Source organism: Oryza sativa, chromosome 3 (assembly GCF_034140825.1).
Source record: "Oryza sativa Japonica Group chromosome 3, ASM3414082v1".
Lineage (NCBI taxonomy): Eukaryota > Viridiplantae > Streptophyta > Magnoliopsida > Poales > Poaceae > Oryza > Oryza sativa.
This window is the reverse complement of record NC_089037.1, coordinates 6,173,116-6,194,178: the sequence shown is the minus strand read 5'-3', so window position 1 is coordinate 6,194,178 and position 21,063 is coordinate 6,173,116. Positions and strand designations below refer to the sequence as shown.

The window sequence follows — 21,063 nt, the reverse complement described above, 5'->3', positions numbered from 1 at the left end:
AGAAGATGATCGGATCATCGGAGAAAACAAATCCTGTATTTAGTCCAAACCAGAAGATGATTAGGTCTTGGTACTTTGGGGTTGGGTTACGTTTTGTGGGTTGCAAATTGCAGCTTGCTAGGACAGGTTCTTCCAATACAAAAAGAGGTTACTTTCTTGACGTGGACATAAAAGAGGTTTACTTAACAGAGATAACGCGACAATGAAATTGCTTTTCTGCCCAATTTTCTTCCGCCCCCTTGTTCGCTCATGCGTGCGGTGGATGTCACCTCGTTACTCCTTTTGGCGTTTTGTTGTTCCAAGTGCACGCGGTGTACCATGTATAGAGCCCACGAGATGATTAGATCCCTGAATAACATGGTAACAACAGAACTGCACAAGTGCACTGTACAACACTAGATATCAGGAGATGCTAAGTGGAAATGTTCACACTATTTAAGCAAAGTACAGAAACACCTCCTACCTACCGACAAAATAAACATCAAGCTTTCGAACTCGAAGCTGTCAGTCCATCTTTAGCAAAGCATTACGCGCTTTCTCGCAATTCGTTTCCATGAGGATATTAACAGCGACTATCAACAAGCTTCTTCTGGAGTCTGGACGACTGTGCTTCACTGTCCGAGACATCGATCGAGTGTCCGTCGTCGTCGTCGTCGGTGGCGAGCTAGATTGGGCAGCACGAACGGTGCCGTTCACACCACTGACAGTACAATCTTCCATGGATTCATGCGCAAGCAGCCACTCGCCCATTGTTTTTTTCACACAACTGCCAGTGCCGGACTCTTTTCTTCCGTGCATTGAGACCAAAAGTAGGCTGTGCTTAGATCCAAACTTCCAACTTTTTCCATCACATCAATATATCATACACATAACTTTTCAGTTACATCGTACCAATTTCAACTCAAACTTCCAACTTTAAAAGGAACTAAACAGCCGTAATCCTCAGATCAACTTATCAAAGGGCAATTCTTCCATAGTGCGTGCTCCTACCTAGCTAGGTGCACGTATGCCTCAACAAACAGCGAAAGAGAAATTGCAAAGGCGCGTGCACCCGGCCTCACTACCTACGCACCGGCGGCTGACTGACGCTTTTTCCCCGTACGCTCCGGTCGGCGTAACCTAACTTTCCCATTAAAAGTAAGTTGATTTCATTTTGACATGGAAAAAGTAATTAAGTAATAATGACATTATGTACTACTCCTCTGCACTAATCAAGTAGTACATTATCAGCTATGCAGCTAGAGAATGGTCGATCAATTCCTCTGCATATATCATGCAACTCTAGTAGAGTCGGTGATGGTGTCGTAGGATCCATATGGTTCATCCATGATGATCGTGTCAAGGTTACGTTTTTGCTGGTTTCTGTTGACAACTAGATTTGGCCTCTACAGATAATATATATAGTACAGTGGGAAAGTGAAATCATTCCTCGAGGAGATATACTCTCGTTTCGTGCATGTCATCTAAATAGTCATAAAAAATATAAAAAATTGGCAATATAGATTAATATGAAATATATCACTCCACAAACTTGAAAGTTTAAATTCAACTTCTATAAGTTGTAACAAAAATAACAAATATAGTTACGAATGTGCGATAACTATTTTCAGTTTAGTTTGTTATTTTTGTTGCAACTTGTAGAAGTTGAATTTGATCTTGCATGTTTGTGGAGTGATATATTTCGTATTAATCTATGTTGTCATTTTTTTTTTCAAATTTTTTGATAACTATTTAGATGACATGCAAACAACGAGGGGATATCCCCTCGAGGGATGAAAATCCACATCCATAGTATAGTGTGATCAAATTGTGACGTAAATTATTCTTTTTTGTTGCGAGAGTGCGATATCCTTTGTAGACATGTCCAGTAAACCTTTCAATTCATCCACGAGATGTGTGGTTATCTTCAAATCAATCTAAATCGTACTAGAGACTGGTCTGATCTTTAAATCGGCTCTGCTAGCCGGTTTAATCTCTAAAACCTAGTTTGATTTTGAGTTTTTTCTCCATCAAGGTGGTTAGGCAACTCCGTTAACACCGTAATTTTTTAGGTAAGTTTGTGTTGGCCAAAATGGATGCCAACAATTTGTGTCGTTGTTAGGTTTTCGGTCCATTTTAAAAAAATGGATCGACTCTTTTCTTCTACATCAAATTGCATAAACACCTTATCCTTTTTCTTAAAAAAAATATGTTAATGAAGAAAAATCTCATGCCAATGTAAAGCAGGGCTTACAGAACTGAATCATCCAGAAAAACAAGACCACAACGGTTTTTTGTCTTCACGAAAAACATTTGTAAATTTTTGACTACTTTATTTTACAACCAAGGCAGAGGCAGATACATTTTTTTTATCGATTTTTGTCGTAAATCGTCCGTCTTTACTGCAAGAGTGCAATACTATTTATAGAGCCCGTAAACCTTCCAATTCGCCCACGAGACGGGTGTTTACCCCATATCGATCTAAATTGGATTAGAGGTTGGTTTTATCTTTAAGCCAGCTCCACTAGCCGGTTTAATCTAAACCCATCTTTATCGAGAATTTTTCTTGGTTGGGGTGGTTAGCGACTCCGTTAACACCGCAAATTTCTCTAGACCTTGCCTATGAGCTGGTTCTGCCTCTAAACCAATAATAATAATAATACTTTGTCTTTTCTTAGTACTTTTCCTATAAAATAGATCGGTTTGTGTTTTCAAGCTGTTTTGTGTGGTCGGTTTTCACGAAAACCACCGGTTATCGTTGGTTTTGTAAACCTTATACACACAAGTGCTCCTCTCCATTATCAGCCCGACGCACATAGAAAAACAAAGGGGGTCTCGATCACTAGTTGCTTCATCGTTGGCATATTTACAAACGAAAAATAATTTGTGAACAAAACTTTTATATATATGTTCTTAGGAATCTAAAAAGTAAATGCTGAAAAATAAATTATGATGAAAATAAAATCCTAAAATCAACGTCAAATTTAAGATTAAAAATTTAAATTTTAACTTGTAAGCATAAGCATTATGGAGATGATGGGCGGCACGCATGCAGCTGGAGAAGCTAAGCAAAGCTCCTGCTCCGGTCGCCATCACGATGAACTCCGGTCGGGATCGCGTAAACTGCGACGTGGGCTTGGATAAGCGTAAGTGGGCCAGGCTTTCCATTTGCCAGCCGGAGTGCTCTCTATCGCCGAGGGTAAAAGAAAACCATATCGTGAAAAAGCCCGGCGTGGTGTGTACGTACCGATGCGCATATGCCGTAGCACGCACAGGCGGCGTGCAGCACACGCATCGTGCCAATGCCGCGGTGACACGGCGGACAGTCGGACGTACAGTGCGTACGGTCGGGGCTCGTGGAGGCCACGCGGCGTGCGACTAAACAAACCATTTCCTCCCCGCTATTGCGACTCCCGCCTGGACTCCAAACCGAGAGAGACCGACTGGCGGCCGGCGCCCTTAGCCGAGCGACGGAGCTAACACGCAGAGGCGGACAAACAGAAGAGCAGTGGATTTTAAACACACGAGGAGATGCCGCTTTATTGTTGACATGTCATTTAAATCTTATAAAAAAAATTAAGAAGATATTTTAACATATGATATATCACTGTATAAACATTCATATAATTCAACTTCTACCTATCACAACAAGGAAACTAAATTTGCTGTAACTAGTTGTGGTTTAATTTATTTTTTTATTACGATATGTAAAAGTTGAATTTGAATATGATGTTTGTGAAGTGATATATCACATATTAATATATTTTTTATTTTTTATAATTATTTAAGTGATGATATGTAAATAACGAGTGAAGTTTTTGCCAAACAGATGGATGGGTATTCCACTGGGTCGGGTCCCCTAAGCCGCCAGCGCGCGCGGCGCGAGCGCTTTTACGGGCTATTTATACGCGAGATCGGCAAACCGAGAGAAGCAGCAGCAGCAGAAGCGGCAGCGTACTCGTCGATCGGTGCAGGTCCGTGCAAGTGCAAGAGAGTGCAGTGCGGTACAGCGCGCGTGTGGTTGCTGAGCACTTGTGCTGCGCGGGCTACCTACCTGTTTCGAGCCAGGTTTGGTTCAGGTACGCGCGCTGCTCTGCTTCGCTCTGCTCCGCTCGTTTCCTCCGTTTATGCGTGCATGCGATTGCATGGTCTTCTGCTTGGTTTGCTTTGGGTGCGTTGGATACTTGGATCAGCTGGCCGTTGCTTTTGCTGGCGGCCGTTGCGATCAAACTCCCAACTCCAGCACACATAGCCGGTCAGGTTATTAGCACTGGACTGCTAAACTCGAGCGCTTCTTCGAACTTAGTGCGGTGCCCTAGCGATTATACGTGACATACATACATGTGTGCACGTCGATCTCAAGCACCGCGTATGTACTGATGATCACCAGTCACGTACGAGCGCTCGTCTACATGAATGCTACTGACTGTGACCGCCGACTGGTGATGATGCCGTATGTCGTTTTCTAATCCAAGTAATGTGTAATGACATTAAAGAAAACGAGATTTAGAGGGAGAGACGTCCCTCCAAACATTTTTTTTAAGATGAAATTATGACATGTTGGAGATCGAACACGTGATCTTAGGTTGAAACCACATACCATTATCACTGGATCTCTAATGTGTAATGACATAGTACATCATTATAATAATAGAGCAAGTAATCAACCAATGGCAACCACTGAGAACATATACGAATAGGCTGCATTCAGTTGCGCTAGCTGCGGCTACAACAGTTGTGAATGGCTGCAGCGGGCAGCCGGTTTGAACTGCCGCAACTGTAGCGGTTGCGGTAGCAGAGCCATAGTACTGGACTATATATTACTACTCCTTCGGATCGTAAATATTTATTTATCACACTTATATGGTTATCATACATCGAATAAATATGTTAATTTTCTAAACATCTAAATATCAAGAAAATATTAATGCTCAATGTTTTAAAATTTCACTTGAAACGGATCTAAAACGACATGATAGTTTTTTTTTTTACCAAAGGGAGCAGTAACTCATTAACAGAAGCTAAAAGAACACAAAATCTCTTAAAGCCAGTTATATTTGAATCCTACCGAGTAGAGAGTTATACACAAACAACTGTCACCGTATGACTGGTGTTTGGTGCCCCATTAATTTATCATAAGTTAATTAAGTATCTGATCATATGATTTAGTTTTGAGGGAATTTATTACCTATCAAGTGACCAATATGAGAGAATTTAATTCTTACTGCAAGAAGTTTCTAAGGTTGTTTGTCTCCCGATATAAAGTACGTTCATCTTGTTGGTGTTATATATTATAAAAAAAGAAAAAACTATCTTGGTAAGTGGTGCACGTCAATGGGCCGGTCTGTATATTGTAGTGCCTTTCCTCCGTTCATTTCGACCAAACACTCAAAAGTTAGCAGGCACGATCTATCTAGATGGTATTAGTCCTCCAAAGTCGCTTAATTAATGGTCATGACGCAGCTCGCATTTCATTGCTTTTGTTGAAGATATATGCAGATTGTGATATATGTACTTTTCCAAAAAAAAAAGTAAACAAAAAAAAAGTGATACCTTAATCATATTCACTATTCAGATAGTTTAGTTATTGTTTTGTCAATGTGTTAGTTCCTGCCAATTTTATTTTGGTGCTCTCTCGCAGGTGTGTTTGAGAGGAGAAAAAAAGAGAAGATTAAGAAAACACACAAAATAAGGTGATATATTAGCGCATGATTAATTAATTATTAACTGTTTTAAATTTCAAAAATGGATTATTATGATTTTTTAAAGCAACTTTCCTATTGGAAATTTTTATAAAAAATATACTGTTTACTAGTTCGGGAAGCGTGTGCACGGAGAACGAGAGAAATCTCATCTCGTTCACCAGCTGAATACAACTTGACAACACAATAGGACTCTCTATTATCGACCATGCAACTTAATCTGTTGCCAAAATTAAAAGAAAAAAAAATCTAAAATGAAGTGTGGAAATCATACTGTTACATGCCGTGTGGAACTCTGAATCTCTGATGACAAGCATTGAAGCATCTGATCTTTCAACAAAGAATGTTAAATCATCTACCTAGTAGAGGAATTTTCTTTTATGTGTAAACTTTATGGGGAACTAAGATGCAAAAGAATACGATATCATTTGTTAGAATTTTTAAGGATGCTTGGCGATATTTTGTTAACTTGGCAATGTTTTGTTAACTTTGCTCTTTCTTGGAAGGAGATCTGCATGCAAAACCTAGTTTAACCCAAGTTTTACATTCATGTATCTTTTGCAGCTAGCGTATTATAGTACAGAGACTCCACTTCGATCCACAAAATTAAGGCCAGACTTAGCAAGGTACTACTCCTGCCAATCAAATTGAGAAAGAGCACTCCACTAACTCTTGTATCATTGGAGTAAATTATGTCCATGCTTATTACAAACTGCTAGTGGCTGACCAGTAACATTATCCTGGCACTAGTAGGAGACTCGGTGGTGACCAACACATAGTTTATGTTTCATGCTTAACTCGATGCATATAGTCACAGAAGACTGCCTTTTGTCGGTTCAAAGTTTATGGCTGTATACCCGAAAAAAAGTTACAGAATTGTAGTGCTGTGAAAGTATCTTTCGGTGGCAAAATTGTAGGTAACATTCTTATTTTCAAATATCCAAACCATACATTTCAGCCATAGCTGCAAGACAAGCATACATATATTTCATATCTGAATTTGGACATAGGGTGGTAGCTGTTCTCTTTTCTTCACTGTCATTGGAAAGAGTGAGGAAGGAAACACTAGACCACAATGGGGGAAACCAAGAGGATCATATCTTTTCATCCTCCCACCTTGAAGAACGGGAGGATCCTAATAAGCTATACTAGTAGAGAAAGAAGAGAGAAATGGAAGGCCAGATGGAACGAGACGAGATGCAACTACACACCTCGAGAGAGCCTCTACCCTACTGCAAATCATTCGGTTGTAGATTTATGGCAAAATTTCGTTGGACCTCGCATCAAAATGGGTTGATTCTACACATGCGTCACTGATACTACAAAAAGACACTGATGCATCAATCAACTCGCGTTAATCAGTCCATTTCTTGCCGCGTGAAATTGATTCAAACCTCGCATTAATCCACCCATCTATAGGAAGATAAAGGAACTAGGTTCAATGAATCTGAAGAATTCCATTTGTCATCCCAACATCCGAGGCCACCTTCTCGGAGAATCTTCATACTGAATTTTTATCAAGACCTTACCCATCCTAAAGCCTAGTCAGCAATGGAGCCAAATCCCCTTAGTGCTGGCCTTCTTCCCATGCTCCCTTGCCGCGTTGATCGAATCTCCAGTAGTATAGTCTCCCTGTCTGGACTGAAAATTTTCTGGAGGATTTATTCGGTTTCTTGCAAAATTATAGGAAACGTATCCTTTCATATACACAGCAATGTCCCTTTTAGAGCTAGGAGAACATTCTAAGCTTAAATTCTGTTGCATCACAAGTTCAGTTACATTCCAACAGGGCAACCAAAACAGGAGTTTGCTGCGTAACACACATTCGATTCAGGAAACAATCCCTGATTCAGCTTTTCTTACGTTCCTTTCTGACCCTGAACCATATCAACAGCGACTCAAGAAAAGGAAAGCTGTAATACGGTAAGCCGGTAATTAAGGCGATGGAGTTGTATATATCAGCATCAGAACCTACCACCAAAACATCATCAGTCCACTTCACTTCAGCTTTCTGAACCTACCCCGGAGCTTAGCATTGTCCACAAGCAAAAACCTTCTTTAGCAACAAGACGAAGTTGTTCGGCATTTCGACTTATGAACACATAGTGATCAGTTGATCACCCTTATTCTGCAAAATATCCCAACGTACTATCCGCGATGGCAAAAGCACATGGATACAAGTTTTTTTTTTCCATTTTGAAGATTGGATAAGACTTAAGAGTGGTAGGTTGTCTCGTTTATTTTCCTCCTGAAGTTCAGCAGAAGAACAGAATGTGAAGGACACTAGCGCGGAGATTCGAAGTCAATAGTGCAAAGCTATAACTCTCCATATATATTTAGCAAATAAGAAAGTTCAGATAAGATTGAAGAGCATAACCGGTATAACGTTTTCCTACAAGCTGAAGCTGATATTGAAGTTTAGAATTTGATTTTAGGATTAATTGTAAGAATTTATTTAACATTTTCGTTACCTAACTCCCTTTTTATAATGCTATTAGTTACATGCTCGTACGTTGTAATGGTCAAACCAATATAATTATGGATAGATTGGGAGCTCGTAAGTTACGAGCCAGGCCCATATAATTAGAGAAGAACAGTGGTTACTTTTTGAATATGGACGTCCCGCGTGCATTGAGAGGAGGGGATGAAAGGAGAATAACTCCGCTTTTAAGATAGTGGAGATAAGAAGATAGGTAAAAAGTCTACCCAATGTTATTCTGACCAATAATAGAGAAAAATAACGAATCTCCCACTAGGGAGGAAGTTAAAAGCACCTATAAAGTTTGGCCAGTAACTCGTTTGGCACTAATAATCCAAGAATCATTATTTTGATCACAAATTTAACGTTTATTGTTAGATGCTGCCAAATATATAAAGTTCCAATAGAGTTTTGAATCTAATGCAACCCTTCCCCTCCTAAAAAACAGTGGAAGTTTCTCTTTATATGTTTTCTTATCATGTTTTTCTAAGTATGGGAAATTACGTGAGTAAAATAGAAAATGTATATACAGTTGACTATGGGTCATATTATAGTGCTAGTGTGCTACTATCATATTGGTGTAACAAGTACGGTTTTGTTTTCAGCCATATGCATTAGAGTAACAAATGTAACTATGCATGCTTTAAAATATAAACATATATTATAAGGTTTGGTTCTCTACCCTGCCAAATTTTGGTAGGGTAGAAATGGAGAAGGTGTTATTTAGTTTGATGCAGAATTTTAAGTCCTGTGGGATAATAAGATATGAGTAAATGCTCATATTATAGAGAATATAGATTTTGTATAAGAGCTATTTGGTATGAACTAAATTAAATTTTAGCATTACCAAATTTTAACATGTTAGAAAATTACAGACCACTAAATCGTTCTTACATTAGAAACCACTTATTATATGATGATAGTAACTTTGTAACCTACCCTGAAAGGTGGCTGGAAAGAGAGGAACTGTCCAATCGGTCACTCTCCTGCTATAGTGCTATCTTCATATTTCCATACTTTTTCTTAGGTGCCCAAAGCCTCCAACCTTCTCTTACCCAAATAATAATGATGATGATGATAATAATAAACTGTACGAGAAATCAGGTGTAACTGAAAAGCAGAGTCCATGGAACCTCACCAATCTCTTCATCCTCTTTTGGTCAAAACAAGGTCCTGATTAAATCTCTCAAATTAAGCTGACCCAGTCACCCAGCCCATGCTGCTCACCGGCAAACCTGTGGCTATCACCGATCGCCACAGCAGTACAAGTGATCGAGTAGGTGACGGACAGGCAGGCAGGCAGGCATGCTGACAGCTTCGTTCGAGCCTCTGTAACGGCGGCATGGTGAGCGGCTGCCGTCTGCCGGGCGCCGACCGGGTCGGTCGACACTGACGCCGGCGTCCGTTGCGCCTTTAGACCACGCAGGCGTAACAGCCGCCATCAATACAATACGCATCACCCCCTGCCACCCAACTCCGTCCGCACGCAACGGATGGCTGCGCGGCGCGCGCTCGCTGGTGCACCCCGGATGAGGATCCTCTACCATAATGTTACTACGTACGTTTTCCCGGGCCGACGGCGCGGCCTCGGGTCACGTACTCGCGTTCCCGCCTAGCTAGTGTGCTAGCAGTAGAATTAGCCCCTCGCACCGTGCAACCTGGCAGATTTTGACGGGCGCCGGCCGGAGGACGCGCGCGCGGTTATTTAAGCGCGACCCGCGCACGCCTCGTTGCCTCGCACAGGGCGCGCTCGCTTACGCTTAAGCTTACGCTGCGACGCGTCCCCCCTGTGCCGCTGCCGCCGCCGCCGCCGTGCTTTCTGTTTTCCGCCCGTTGCTTGCATCCTCACGCGCGTGCGAGAGGGGGGGCGTACGGATTTCGTTGGTTGTAACCGACTGGCACCGGTAGACACGTTACCGCCGGTGGCCTCTGGCACACCTCTCGCCGACGTCGTCGTCTGCTGATCGTCCTCTGCCGTGTTGCCCCTGTCGCAGCTGCTGACGTCGTGATAAGCGGAGCGAGCGCCTCGCTGCCTCTGAGAGAGGCCGGTATAAGTACGGGCGCGTCTGGCTCTCTGCTTGGCTGTGAGCACCGCGAGCACGTACAGCTCCGCCTCAGACAAGAGCAGAACACGTACGTTTCCCCGCCCGGCACCGGCATGGCTGGTCTGAAGAAGATGGAGGAGGTCACAGCAGCTGCTGCTGCTGTTGCAGCGAGCAGTACGGCCGAGAAGCGTGCGGCCGCCGTCGTCGTCCCCGACGCGGCGCTGACGATGAACGGTGCCGCCGGCGCGGAGGAGAAGACGGCGGCGGCTGCGGCGGCGCCGGAGGATCTGCCGGCGCCAGCCGCATTGTCCGGCTGGCCGAGGAGGGTGGGGCTCTACCTCTTCGTCATGAACATCAGGTTGGTTCGTCCTCTGCTATTACCATGGCAGTAACAAATCGCTTCCATTTCTCATAATCTCTCTTGCACCATGGCTCATTCTTGTGTTGCACCACCACACAGGAGCGTGTTCAAGCTTGACGAGCTCGGATCAGAGGTGTTGCGCATTGCCGTGCCGGCGTCGCTGGCTCTGGCGGCGGATCCGCTTGCTTCCTTGGTAGACACAGCGTTCATCGGCCGCTTAGGTGAGCATGCGTCACCCTGACATGTATGATTTCTCTGACGTTGCCATGGCTGCATCTTGTTCACCTGTTTAGTAAGTTCCATCAACACAGTGTTCATACTTAATTTGCTCGGTATAGATAAGTCATACAGAGGGATTTCTTCCAAATGTCAGTGCTAATTATCAGACAAATCATACAATTGATTTTACAAATATATCGAGCTTGTTGGTACTTTATACTTCATTTCCATTTTGGTAAGTTTGGCAGTGTAACCAACTTAGTACAGGGATGTCCCTTTCCATTTTTTTAAGAGCGGCAATGTCGTTTTCATTTGTATATATGGGTGGCCAATTGAATAAGTGGGTGCCGAACGCCAAATACTTCCAACAAATGTGCTCTCGAATTATTCATTCATGTTTGCTAATGGTGCCTAGCCGATTCTTGTCTTTTGTCAATATTGACAAGTCAATAAGATCTTACCTGCATGACTCCATGTAGCTGTTACTGATGCCATAATGTTCCATTTTGTTCTTTCTATCCTTTGATCAAGTCAGATATATGTTTTTTTATATGTATTTATATTGGAGGTTTTATTGTAATTTTCTTATTTATATCCTCCAGTCCAGTTAGATATATATTTTTCTTATATAAGAGCTTTTAATGTAACGGTATTCTTCTTGTCATATGATGGGTTTCTGTTGACAATACTAGTTTTTATTTGTTTCTTTAAGTATTGCAAAATGTCGTTTCTGAGTTTTCATTTGCATGCTGAGTTCATCCTTTTTATCTCATTACAATTGGTTGGTCAGGTACATGCTGAGTTCATCCTTTTTGTTTTGTCTTTTACAACAAACAGTCCATCTGTTTCCTTTTCGTCAAATATGTCATGGTATCTCTATTTTCTTCTTTCCTATTTTTAATATGCTCCCTTTTCTTTACACAAAATTCATATAGTTGTTCACTTTTAGTATGTCTGATAAGCATATTTAGATTGCTTTTGCGTGTTGAAGTTATTTCAAAGGAATAGTTTGGAGGATCAATTTGTTTTCAGAAAACAAGCAGCTGCTGTTGATCTGAAACTTAATGCCGTGAAATATTTGTACAATTGATTTGGTCAGGTTCGGTGGAGATAGCTGCTGTTGGTGTTTCAATTGCCATATTTAACCAAGTATCCAAAGTCTGTATTTACCCCCTTGTTAGCGTTACAACATCATTTGTGGCTGAAGAAGACGCTATCATCAGTAAATGTATAGAAGAAAACAGCAGCCAAGATCTGGAGAAAGCTTCTCCTGTGGATTCAGAAACCAACAATCTGCCTGTATCTGGTACTGATTTGTCGGAACATTTTTGAGTTTCAGAATTTTGAATAGCAGTAACTTAGGCCCCGTTCTTTTATCCAACCAGAGTTGGATGAAGATTAAGATTTTCGTTGCACACTTTTCAAACATCTAAACGGTGTGTTTCGTGCGAAAACTTTATATATGGAAGTTGCTCTAAAATATCATGCGAATCTATTTTTTAAGTTTGTAATAATTAAAACTCAATCAATCATACGTTAATACCACCTCGTTTTGCATAAAAAACTTAATCTTAATCTTCATCTTCATCTGCAGGAGAAAAGAACACCGCCTTAATTCACCACAAATCTGAACTCGCTATTTGTTTATTTTGTCAAACTTTGTTTCCAGGTCCTGATAAGGTAGAATGTGTCAATTCATGTATTCCCACCGAGTGTACAAATCCCTCCGATCAAGGGTGCAAGAGAAAGTACATACCTTCTGTGACATCAGCAGTAATAGTTGGCTCATTTCTTGGGCTACTTCAGGCTGTCTTCCTGGTCTTTTCAGCAAAATTTGTATTGAATATCATGGGTGTCAAGAATGTAAGTACTATTTCCTTTATCTCATTCTTTAAGCTTCAGTTACTCGTGTACTTTGTGTGACTCCTTGATCCTAACTCATTTTTTGTTTACATCACAACATTTTCAGGATTCACCAATGCTAAGGCCTGCAGTTCGCTACCTAACAATCAGATCACTTGGTGCTCCCGCCGTATTACTGTCTCTGGCCATGCAGGGTGTTTTCCGTGGTTTCAAAGACACAAAGACACCATTGTATGCCACTGGTAAGAACATCTACTGATCATGTCCTTATTTTGGTTGGATATCAACTTTGATTACAGTCAGGAAGAATATTTGAAGTTTAATGTGCCTGACATTGCTAACGTTTCTTGTTTCTTTCAGTGGTTGGAGATGCAGCAAACATCATACTAGACCCAATTTTGATGTTTGTTTGTCACATGGGTGTCACTGGCGCAGCAGTTGCCCATGTCATTTCTCAGTAAGTTTCAGTGTATTACCACCAGTTTCAGCATCATCTACAGCTCCTGCATTTCATTTCATTGATCAATTTCTCCTAACTTTTCTCACTTCTCGTTATTGCAGGTACCTGATAACGATGATACTGCTGTGTCGGCTCATCCGGCAAGTTGATGTTATCCCACCTAGCCTTAAATCCCTCAAATTTGGGCGGTTTCTTGGATGCGGTGAGATACCATTGGGATACTGAAACTGGATAACATCTCCTTAACTGAACCTTGAGAATGATACTGAAGTCTCTCTTTTTTTTTCAGGGTTCCTGCTGCTTGCAAGGGTTGTGGCAGTGACTTTCTGCGTCACGCTGGCGTCGTCGTTAGCCGCTCGCCATGGACCTACCATCATGGCGGCCTTCCAGATCTGCTGCCAGCTCTGGCTCGCCACATCTCTTCTTGCTGATGGACTTGCCGTCGCTGGGCAGGTCAGATTACCATGTCCTAATCTCATATATGTCTAATCTCATATATGTGTTCATAGAGCAGCTGTTTCAGACTTTCAGCTGTGTTCGGTTGTTCATCGATCTGTAATTTTCCTCATGGTTGCAGGCAGTTCTTGCAAGCGCATTCGCCAAGAATGATAAAGGCAAGGTTGTTGTTGCGACATCTCGTGTACTACAGGTCAGTCACAGTTTGATATTTCAGAATCTTGCTCCTGTCACTTCTCCTTTCTACTGCGAGCAACAGGGATCATGCTAACAGTACTGTTCTCATCACCTTGCAGCTGAGCATTGTTCTTGGCATGGGTCTCACTGTTGTGCTTGGGGTTGGCATGAAGTTTGGGGCTGGAATTTTCACAAAGGACATCGACGTGATCGATGTCATTCACAAAGGCATTCCTGTAAGAATATCTGTCAAGATGTTCAGAGGGTAGCAACATGTTTAACTATTTTCCAAGATTCAGACATTGACTGATAGCTTTGTTTTGGGGTTCAGTTTGTCGCTGGCACACAGACGATAAATTCACTAGCCTTCGTGTTCGATGGCATCAACTTCGGAGCATCAGACTACACATACTCAGCTTACTCCATGGTAAATCCCTTTCTTCACACATATGAGCTCTGAATATTCCCTGGAACATTTCATCTCTGAAAATCTTCCTAACAATGAATCAATGCTCTAATGAAAATCTCCAGGTTGGTGTGGCTGCTATCTCCATACCCTGCCTAGTATACCTTTCTGCTCATAACGGATTCATCGGTATATGGATCGCATTAACGATCTACATGAGCCTGAGGACCATAGCTAGCACTTGGAGGTATATCAGTATAGGATATACTACAGCCTTATCCGCTCTTCATTGCAGCCATTTCTTCAGTAGCTCTTAGCTCTTAGCCTTTAGGATTCATCATATACTAGGTTGCTAATTACTTCTGCTCTATCTGCAGAATGGGGGCAGCAAGGGGGCCATGGGTGTTCCTCCGGAAGTGATGGGTTTTCAACTTCTCATGGCGATTATTATTAATCCTCAGCGTTTTGCTGGTAGATAGCCATGCATACTAGTACTAGCTCTCATGTAATTAAAAATAAGTACAGTTCTTAGCGCATGTCGTGGTGTCGAGTTTATTGCTTCGTGAATCGGGATCGTATCTGACTCATTGTGGGGGAGAGGATACACCGTTCTTTGGTGTTTGTTGTGTGCCGGCGATGGCAATTGTTTCTGTGATATATGATATTGAAGTATTATACATTAATTAGTAGTACATTGGATCATCTGGTCTCTTGTTTGTTGTCTGTCTAATAATTTATTTTGTGGCAATATATGTCCTTGTTAAACGAAACAGTGACATATGCAGAGTGAGTGAGGCTACCAAGTATCCTACCAAGTAATATCAAGGGCTACGGACAGGGGGCGAAAAGTCAGCCAGAATTAGGCCGGCCAGCTTGGGAACCATGTTGTTAGTGATGCAAACACTGAGACTGATGAGAAATCTGCTTAAACTTTCTGTTAAGATCCTGATGAAATTTTATCTAGCTTGCCCTGATCCCTATCACGGATGTTCAGTACTTCAGTTGCATTGAGTTGCTTATTGAGCAAACCATCTAGCCATCCAAGCTGTTGCAGTTTGTAAATAACACAAACTTGACCCTTTCCGAACTTGTTTAGAGGTAGGGCACATATAGCCCACGCTTTTTTTAAAAAAAAAATTGTATACACATATATCGAAATAAAACTCCGTTCGTGAAATTTAAAATCCTTGTGCGAACATTCGGGGCAATGGAACTGACACAGAAGTAGTAGTACTAGTACTATATTAACCACTAATTTCGTAAAGCCAAACTTCCCAATTGATCCAGTAATATTAACACATTGATGCAACCTGAATACATTTTAATTCGTTGAACTAAAGCTCAAAACTAAGAATGTTTGGCTAGAAGCATTCCAGAAAGACTAACAAACATTTAGAGACAAAAGTATATACTCAAGAATTTCACATCTCATGCATCGTGGTACACAAACCAGTGTCAAAGCTACAGATGTACATCAGCAATTTCTGTCTCAAATTATATCAAAATTTGAAGTAGATAGTAAAAACAGCACGCGTACCAGTTACATGGTAAATCTTTGAGGCCATCAAAATATAAAATTTTGCGCTTCCACAGACCACATTGAGCAAGGCAGCACTACGCTTCTAGCCTAATTTTATGACCTGAGAGCGATGAAAATAAGCATCAGGCTTCAGATGTGAATGGATATATCTCATGCTATCCTTATAGTCCAATCATCTACAACTCGAACATTGGGCTTTCGTACTGTTGGTGCAACAGAGCTCGAACCGCTTCGTAGACTAATAGGCCCCAATTCAATATCCACTTCATGATTTCCAGGTTCAACAATAGCCTTCTTTGATCCCGATGATACCCCAAGGATTATAATTCTTTCAATCACGCACTCGGTCGAAAATTTCTTGTTTCCAAGATTTTTGGGTGCGATATTCATGGAAGTTAGCTTATTGTCTGCAAATACAAAACGACGATGGATGAATGCCCCTTGCTGATAATCATAACTCTTCCCATCATCCACATAAAGCTCGCCTTCTGCCGCACTTGAGCTATTGAGCGCTATCACCTGATCATTGCAAAATAAAACAGTTAGCTAGTCTCTCTCGAGTCTGGACATACTTTAAGAATGTAGCAACTCTAAACAGATCGGTAGACTCATACATATAGCAGGTATGCATGCCTAGATTTTGCATTTGCATATAATAATGCTCAACTCAAGCAATGAAATCACAGCAGCCTTTGTCCAAAAGGCCAAAATTGTAGTACTTTCAACAAACATTCAAAAAATGACATCGGGTGCATCATAGTAACAGAAACTAGTGGGAATAGCTAGTAGCTAAGAAAGGTGCACATATAACTTTCATTTAGTAAGAGAATAAAGAGACACCAGGCATATAGTTAACATATTCATGGCTATTTGCACATCAAATCAATGAAATTATAAGTTGCCAAATGAAATCAAAGAAGAAACCATATACTGAACAGGTTTAAACATACCAGGGTATATGGATCATTCACCATCTGAGTAGAACTGCGCCTGAATCTATCCTTTCTTGGCACAATTGCGCCTGCCCTTTGGAAACTGGGAATGCTATCTTCTGAAACTTCTAGCTTGTGTGACACACCACCCTTGTATGGAGATCCATTTCTCAAGTCATACCATAACTCCTCTCCAGGAAGGTACACTGACACTGATTTCTGGCCCTGCAAGAAGTCATACTATATTAAACACATGTTTTGGCAAAATATAAATTAATAATGAAAAACATATGTGGTATGACTTACCTCTTCATAAATTCCTTGTGCTAAAAGGCTTGGCCCAACCATAAAAGCCTCACCATTATTATATGTCTCTTTGTCATCAGGAAATTCTAACCATAAAGGACGCATCACAGGAACACCAGTTACACTAGCCTCTCTGAACAGTGTGTAATAGTATGGCAGCAAAGAATATCGCATATGAATTGCCTCCCTCATGAGAGCAGTTCTTCGCTCTCTGTAGCAAGTATGGAGAATATGTTAGTCTTGGAAATAATTACATTATCATTTGTGCTTCCCAAATTAAATTTCTCAAATGCAAGTTTAGATCATAGTGAGGTCAAATCATGGTGATTGATTTTCCTCAAGTATAGCATTTTTTTAGGGAAATTATCAACCTTTTAGAATTTAGAAAACGGGAGTGTAAACCAAACTCCACAAAGTTTAGTATGAGCCTATGAGGCTTACCCAAATAACCATGGCTCGCGTCTCTTGGTGTCATGATGAGCATGACCTCTAAAGAAAGGATAAAATGCTCCTACTTGGTACCAACGCACCAAAAGATCAGGTTCTGGGTTGCCAAAGAATCCACCAATGTCCGCACCTGTCAAAGCTCCAACTGTTAGAAAGCCATCCGAAATAAACATTATTGATGTGAAGCTTTCAGGAATGTCCACCCACCAGAGAAAGTCATGCCAGTAAGACCAAGAGTTAAAACCATCGGAATAGAAGATTTAAGGTGGTCCCAATCTGCAGAGTTGTCGCCCGTCCAAATTGCTCCATACCGTTGACTTCCAGCAAAGAAGGCCCTTGACAGAACGAAGGGCCTGTCTTTCCCTTCACCTCTCTTAAGAAGTCCATCTGCTGTAGCCATATGGAAGTAGTATCCGTAGGCGTTGTGCAGTTCTCTGTGCTCAACATCCCCGTAATGTACTGCATCCCTTGGCATGGTTACCTATTCAAAGAAGCATATTTAAATAAGATTGGTCCACATGCAAGATGTTTCAATTGTGTTGATTACTTTATCGTCACAACATAATGAATGAGATTGTGCAATACAGTTGCATACCTCAGGGCCATTGAAGACTGATGGTTCATTCATGTCATTCCAGATATACAATGTTGGAGTTGATCCCTTGTAGTTTTCATAGGAGAACTTGTCAGCCCACCACTCTCGTATCTCAGGGTTTAACATGTCAGGATATGACGATGCCCCAGGCCAGCACCACCCATCGAAGTCTTTCCCAGTCGCATCTTTCACATAGTATCCCTTAGCAGTAGCTTCCTCGTGGAGGTGGAACGAACTGTCTCGCTTGATATGTGGGTCTACAATGGTGACCATCTTCCTCCCCTTATCTGCTATCTTCCCTTGCATCACCTCTGGGTTAGGAAATGCTGAATGATCCCATGTAAAGTACCGCTTGCCATCTGTGTGTTCAATGTCAAGCCAGAGCACATCATATGGAATATCATGCTCATCAAACCCAGAATCCACTCCGGCAACATCCTCCTCATCACGGTAGTTCCAGCGGCACTGGTGATACGCCACCGCAAACTGCTGTGGCATCGAGGGTGTGCCTGTGACACTGATGTACTGCTTGATCACATCCTTCGGCTCAGACCCAACGAAGAAGAAGGCATCAACAACACCAGCCTCGGCCATCCATAGCGTGTCGATCCGCCCATTCTCTGTGGACGAGGCTCCATCCCACCCTGGTGCAAGCACATCGATCTGCATCTCCGCGGCGTTTAGCCAGAAGAACCCTGAGGACGGACCATCACCGTGCGCGATCATGAAGGGAATTGACCCATACAACCCGAAAGGCGACTCGTGGAGATACTCAAACACGTCGAGGTTGAAGAGGCGATAGGGCTCGGACTCCTCGGCCCCGGGGCCGCGGGTGGGGCGGAGGGCGAGCGAGGTGGAGCCGTGCTCGGGGAGGCCGTAGACGAAATCGGCGCCATAGAAGGAGACGTCGAAGGTGATGGACTGCGGGCCGCGTGGGCGCGTGTCGGTGTGGCTCCGGAATTGCTCCTCCCAGGTCTCGCCCTCCTGCTTGGACTCCTGCAGCGGCTCGAAGTCGAAGAGGCCGTGGGAGTTGAAGGAGAGGACGGGAGCCCCCGAGCCGGCGCGGCGGACGGTCAGCTCGAACGGATCGTGCTTGACGACGACGTCGACGTCGGAGGACAGCGCGAAGGTGGAGACGCCGGCGGCGGAGGTCTTGGGCTGCGGGAGGTGGAGCGTGCGCGCCTCGACGTCCGGGAGGAGCACGTCGGGGACCTGGAAGCGGCGGTGCGGCGGCGTGTTGGACGAGTAGTCCTCGTCGATCTGGAGGCGGAGCGCGTGCGGGGGCAGCGCGGAGAGGCGGAGCAGGAGCGGGCGGAGGCGGGACGGGTGGGAGAGCGAGGCGGTGAGGGAGCCGTCGGTGGCGACGGCGAGCGAGGCGGCGTCGAGGGAGAGCGGCGCGTCGAGCGAGTGCGGGGCGCGGGTGCGCGCGCGCTTGCAGAAGGGGGTCTGGTTGCAGTTGCGGAACTCGTCCTTCTTCCAGGCGCGGGCGGCCGGGGAGGAGGCTAGGAGGAGGAGGAGGAGGACGGCGACGCGGTGGGGGCGCGGCCGCGGCGGCGGATCCATGGCCGCGGCGGCGTGGGGGCGGGTGGGATCTGGGCACACGCGCACACTGGAATCGCGTGCTACTGCTGCCTCCTGGAAGCCTGGGCGGAGTGATGGGGCTGGACGCCTGGGCTCGCCTCGCCCGTGGTGGACTTGTGGTGGGCCGCGACCACGTGTTTGACGGCGGGCCGAATCTCTATCAAAAGGAAATAAGTCTATTTAGTGTTCCTCATGTCTTGCTACTGGTCGAGTGACTCGACTCTATTCTTCTCTCTCCCTCAACCGTAAAACCAGATATGACGTCTTCCTCATATTTAAAAATCAGTCGACGTCATCTTTAAAAATCAGTGCAAATCGATTTCTCTAGTGGTTTCTGTTGATGTGGCATATCGATTGCAGTTAACTCACAAAGGCTGAGTTCTTTACCTCACTTTCCCAACTCATCTCTCTTATTTTCCGCGTGCACGCTTTTCAAACTATTAAACAGTGTATTTATTTTCTATACGAAAGTTGTTTTAAAAAATCATATTAATCCATTTTTTTAAAAAAAATAACTATTACTTCATTAATCATGTGTAGTGCACACATCGTTTTGCATGCAACCCCTTCTCTCGAACGATAAATTGGACATTAAGCCACTGTCATGAGTGGGTTTCGCTACAATGCCATTCCACGGAATGGCGTCGTTAAAATGCTACTTCCAACCGATACCAAACATTTGTTTTGCCATTTGGACCAATTCTCTCCATTTCCACCTAATTTCACACCCGGGCTGACCAAAATACCCTTCCGGCCGATATTTCTCTCCGACCTCCACCACCTCGTCACCGTCACAAGCGAGGACCACCGCTAAGTCTCGACGACGCCGTTGGTACCGCTATGACCAACGTTCAGGGGCGAAGCTACATATAGCTATGGGGGTTCCTAGGCACCCGGGTAAGAGAAAAGTTTTAGCTATGGTTACCCCATCTCCACCATATATGCACCCCCCTCATCCCAACAATGTGTACCCCCAAGCAGACCATCAGGCCGAGCAAAGGTAACAAGGCCAACAGAGAAAGCACACAGCCATGAGGATTTTCTTGTGGTGCAGCATGTTTAGTTGACAAATTTGCCCTGCATAGCAGCGCTGTTAACTACTTCATGGTGAAACAGAATGCACTCGGTGGCCAGCCGCAGCCTATGGTCTTATCACCTATTAATCGTAGCAGGCAAGGGGTGACGTCAAAAGAAAGTTTTGCAATTTGCTTTCATAGTTTCATTCCATTTTTTCGATAATTTCAAACGAAAAATTAAGTTGTTTTGTCTTTTTTTTTTCTTGAGATGCTGATGTTGGACGAGTAATTCTCCAATTTTGGCAACCTATTGGTTGTGATTTTAATCTTAACTTCTTCAGTACACTGCGCTGATAACTATCGTCATTAGGAATTCCCATTTTGGCAAGTAGTTTTATAATTTACCGCTAAGTTTTCGTTCTTATATCACTCGTTCATGTTAATGTAGATACTGAAATCAATGGTTTTAGTATTGTTTACCATAATGTTCTTTGATAAA

The 21,063-nt window shown here is 43.1% G+C and overlaps 2 protein-coding genes across 3 annotated transcripts; one reads left to right on the top strand and one right to left on the bottom strand.

Moving 5' to 3' along the window:
* Positions 1 to 3,912: 3,912 nt before the first annotated feature.
* Positions 3,913 to 14,849, top strand: LOC4332069 (protein DETOXIFICATION 42). 2 transcript variants are annotated; one of them, NM_001417397.1, is made up of 15 exons: positions 3,913 to 4,058; positions 6,246 to 6,307; positions 10,155 to 10,563; positions 10,666 to 10,787; positions 11,885 to 12,091; positions 12,455 to 12,648; positions 12,755 to 12,890; positions 13,009 to 13,105; positions 13,210 to 13,310; positions 13,398 to 13,561; positions 13,686 to 13,757; positions 13,861 to 13,977; positions 14,073 to 14,168; positions 14,273 to 14,394; positions 14,525 to 14,848. In NM_001417397.1, exons 3-15 carry the CDS (start codon positions 10,319 to 10,321, stop codon positions 14,565 to 14,567), a joined length of 1,716 nt encoding a protein of 571 aa, NP_001404326.1. In that variant the 5' UTR covers positions 3,913 to 4,058; positions 6,246 to 6,307; positions 10,155 to 10,318; the 3' UTR covers positions 14,568 to 14,848. The 2 variants fall into 2 exon arrangements, with proteins under 2 accessions (NP_001404326.1, XP_066164222.1); XM_066308125.1 differs by lacking the exons at positions 3,913 to 4,058; positions 6,246 to 6,307 and having other exon boundaries at positions 9,893 to 10,563; positions 14,525 to 14,849.
* A 708-nt stretch (positions 14,850 to 15,557) lies between these two features.
* On the bottom strand, positions 15,558 to 19,591 carry LOC4332068 (probable glucan 1,3-alpha-glucosidase). Its single transcript, NM_001417410.1, has 6 exons — positions 17,968 to 19,591; positions 17,580 to 17,853; positions 17,367 to 17,502; positions 16,926 to 17,136; positions 16,638 to 16,844; positions 15,558 to 16,206 (listed from the first exon to the last, which is right to left on the bottom strand). The coding sequence occupies exons 1-6, from the start codon at positions 19,528 to 19,530 to the stop codon at positions 15,838 to 15,840; spliced, it is 2,760 nt and encodes a 919-aa protein (NP_001404339.1). The 5' UTR covers positions 19,531 to 19,591; the 3' UTR covers positions 15,558 to 15,837.
* Positions 19,592 to 21,063: the final 1,472 nt, after the last annotated feature.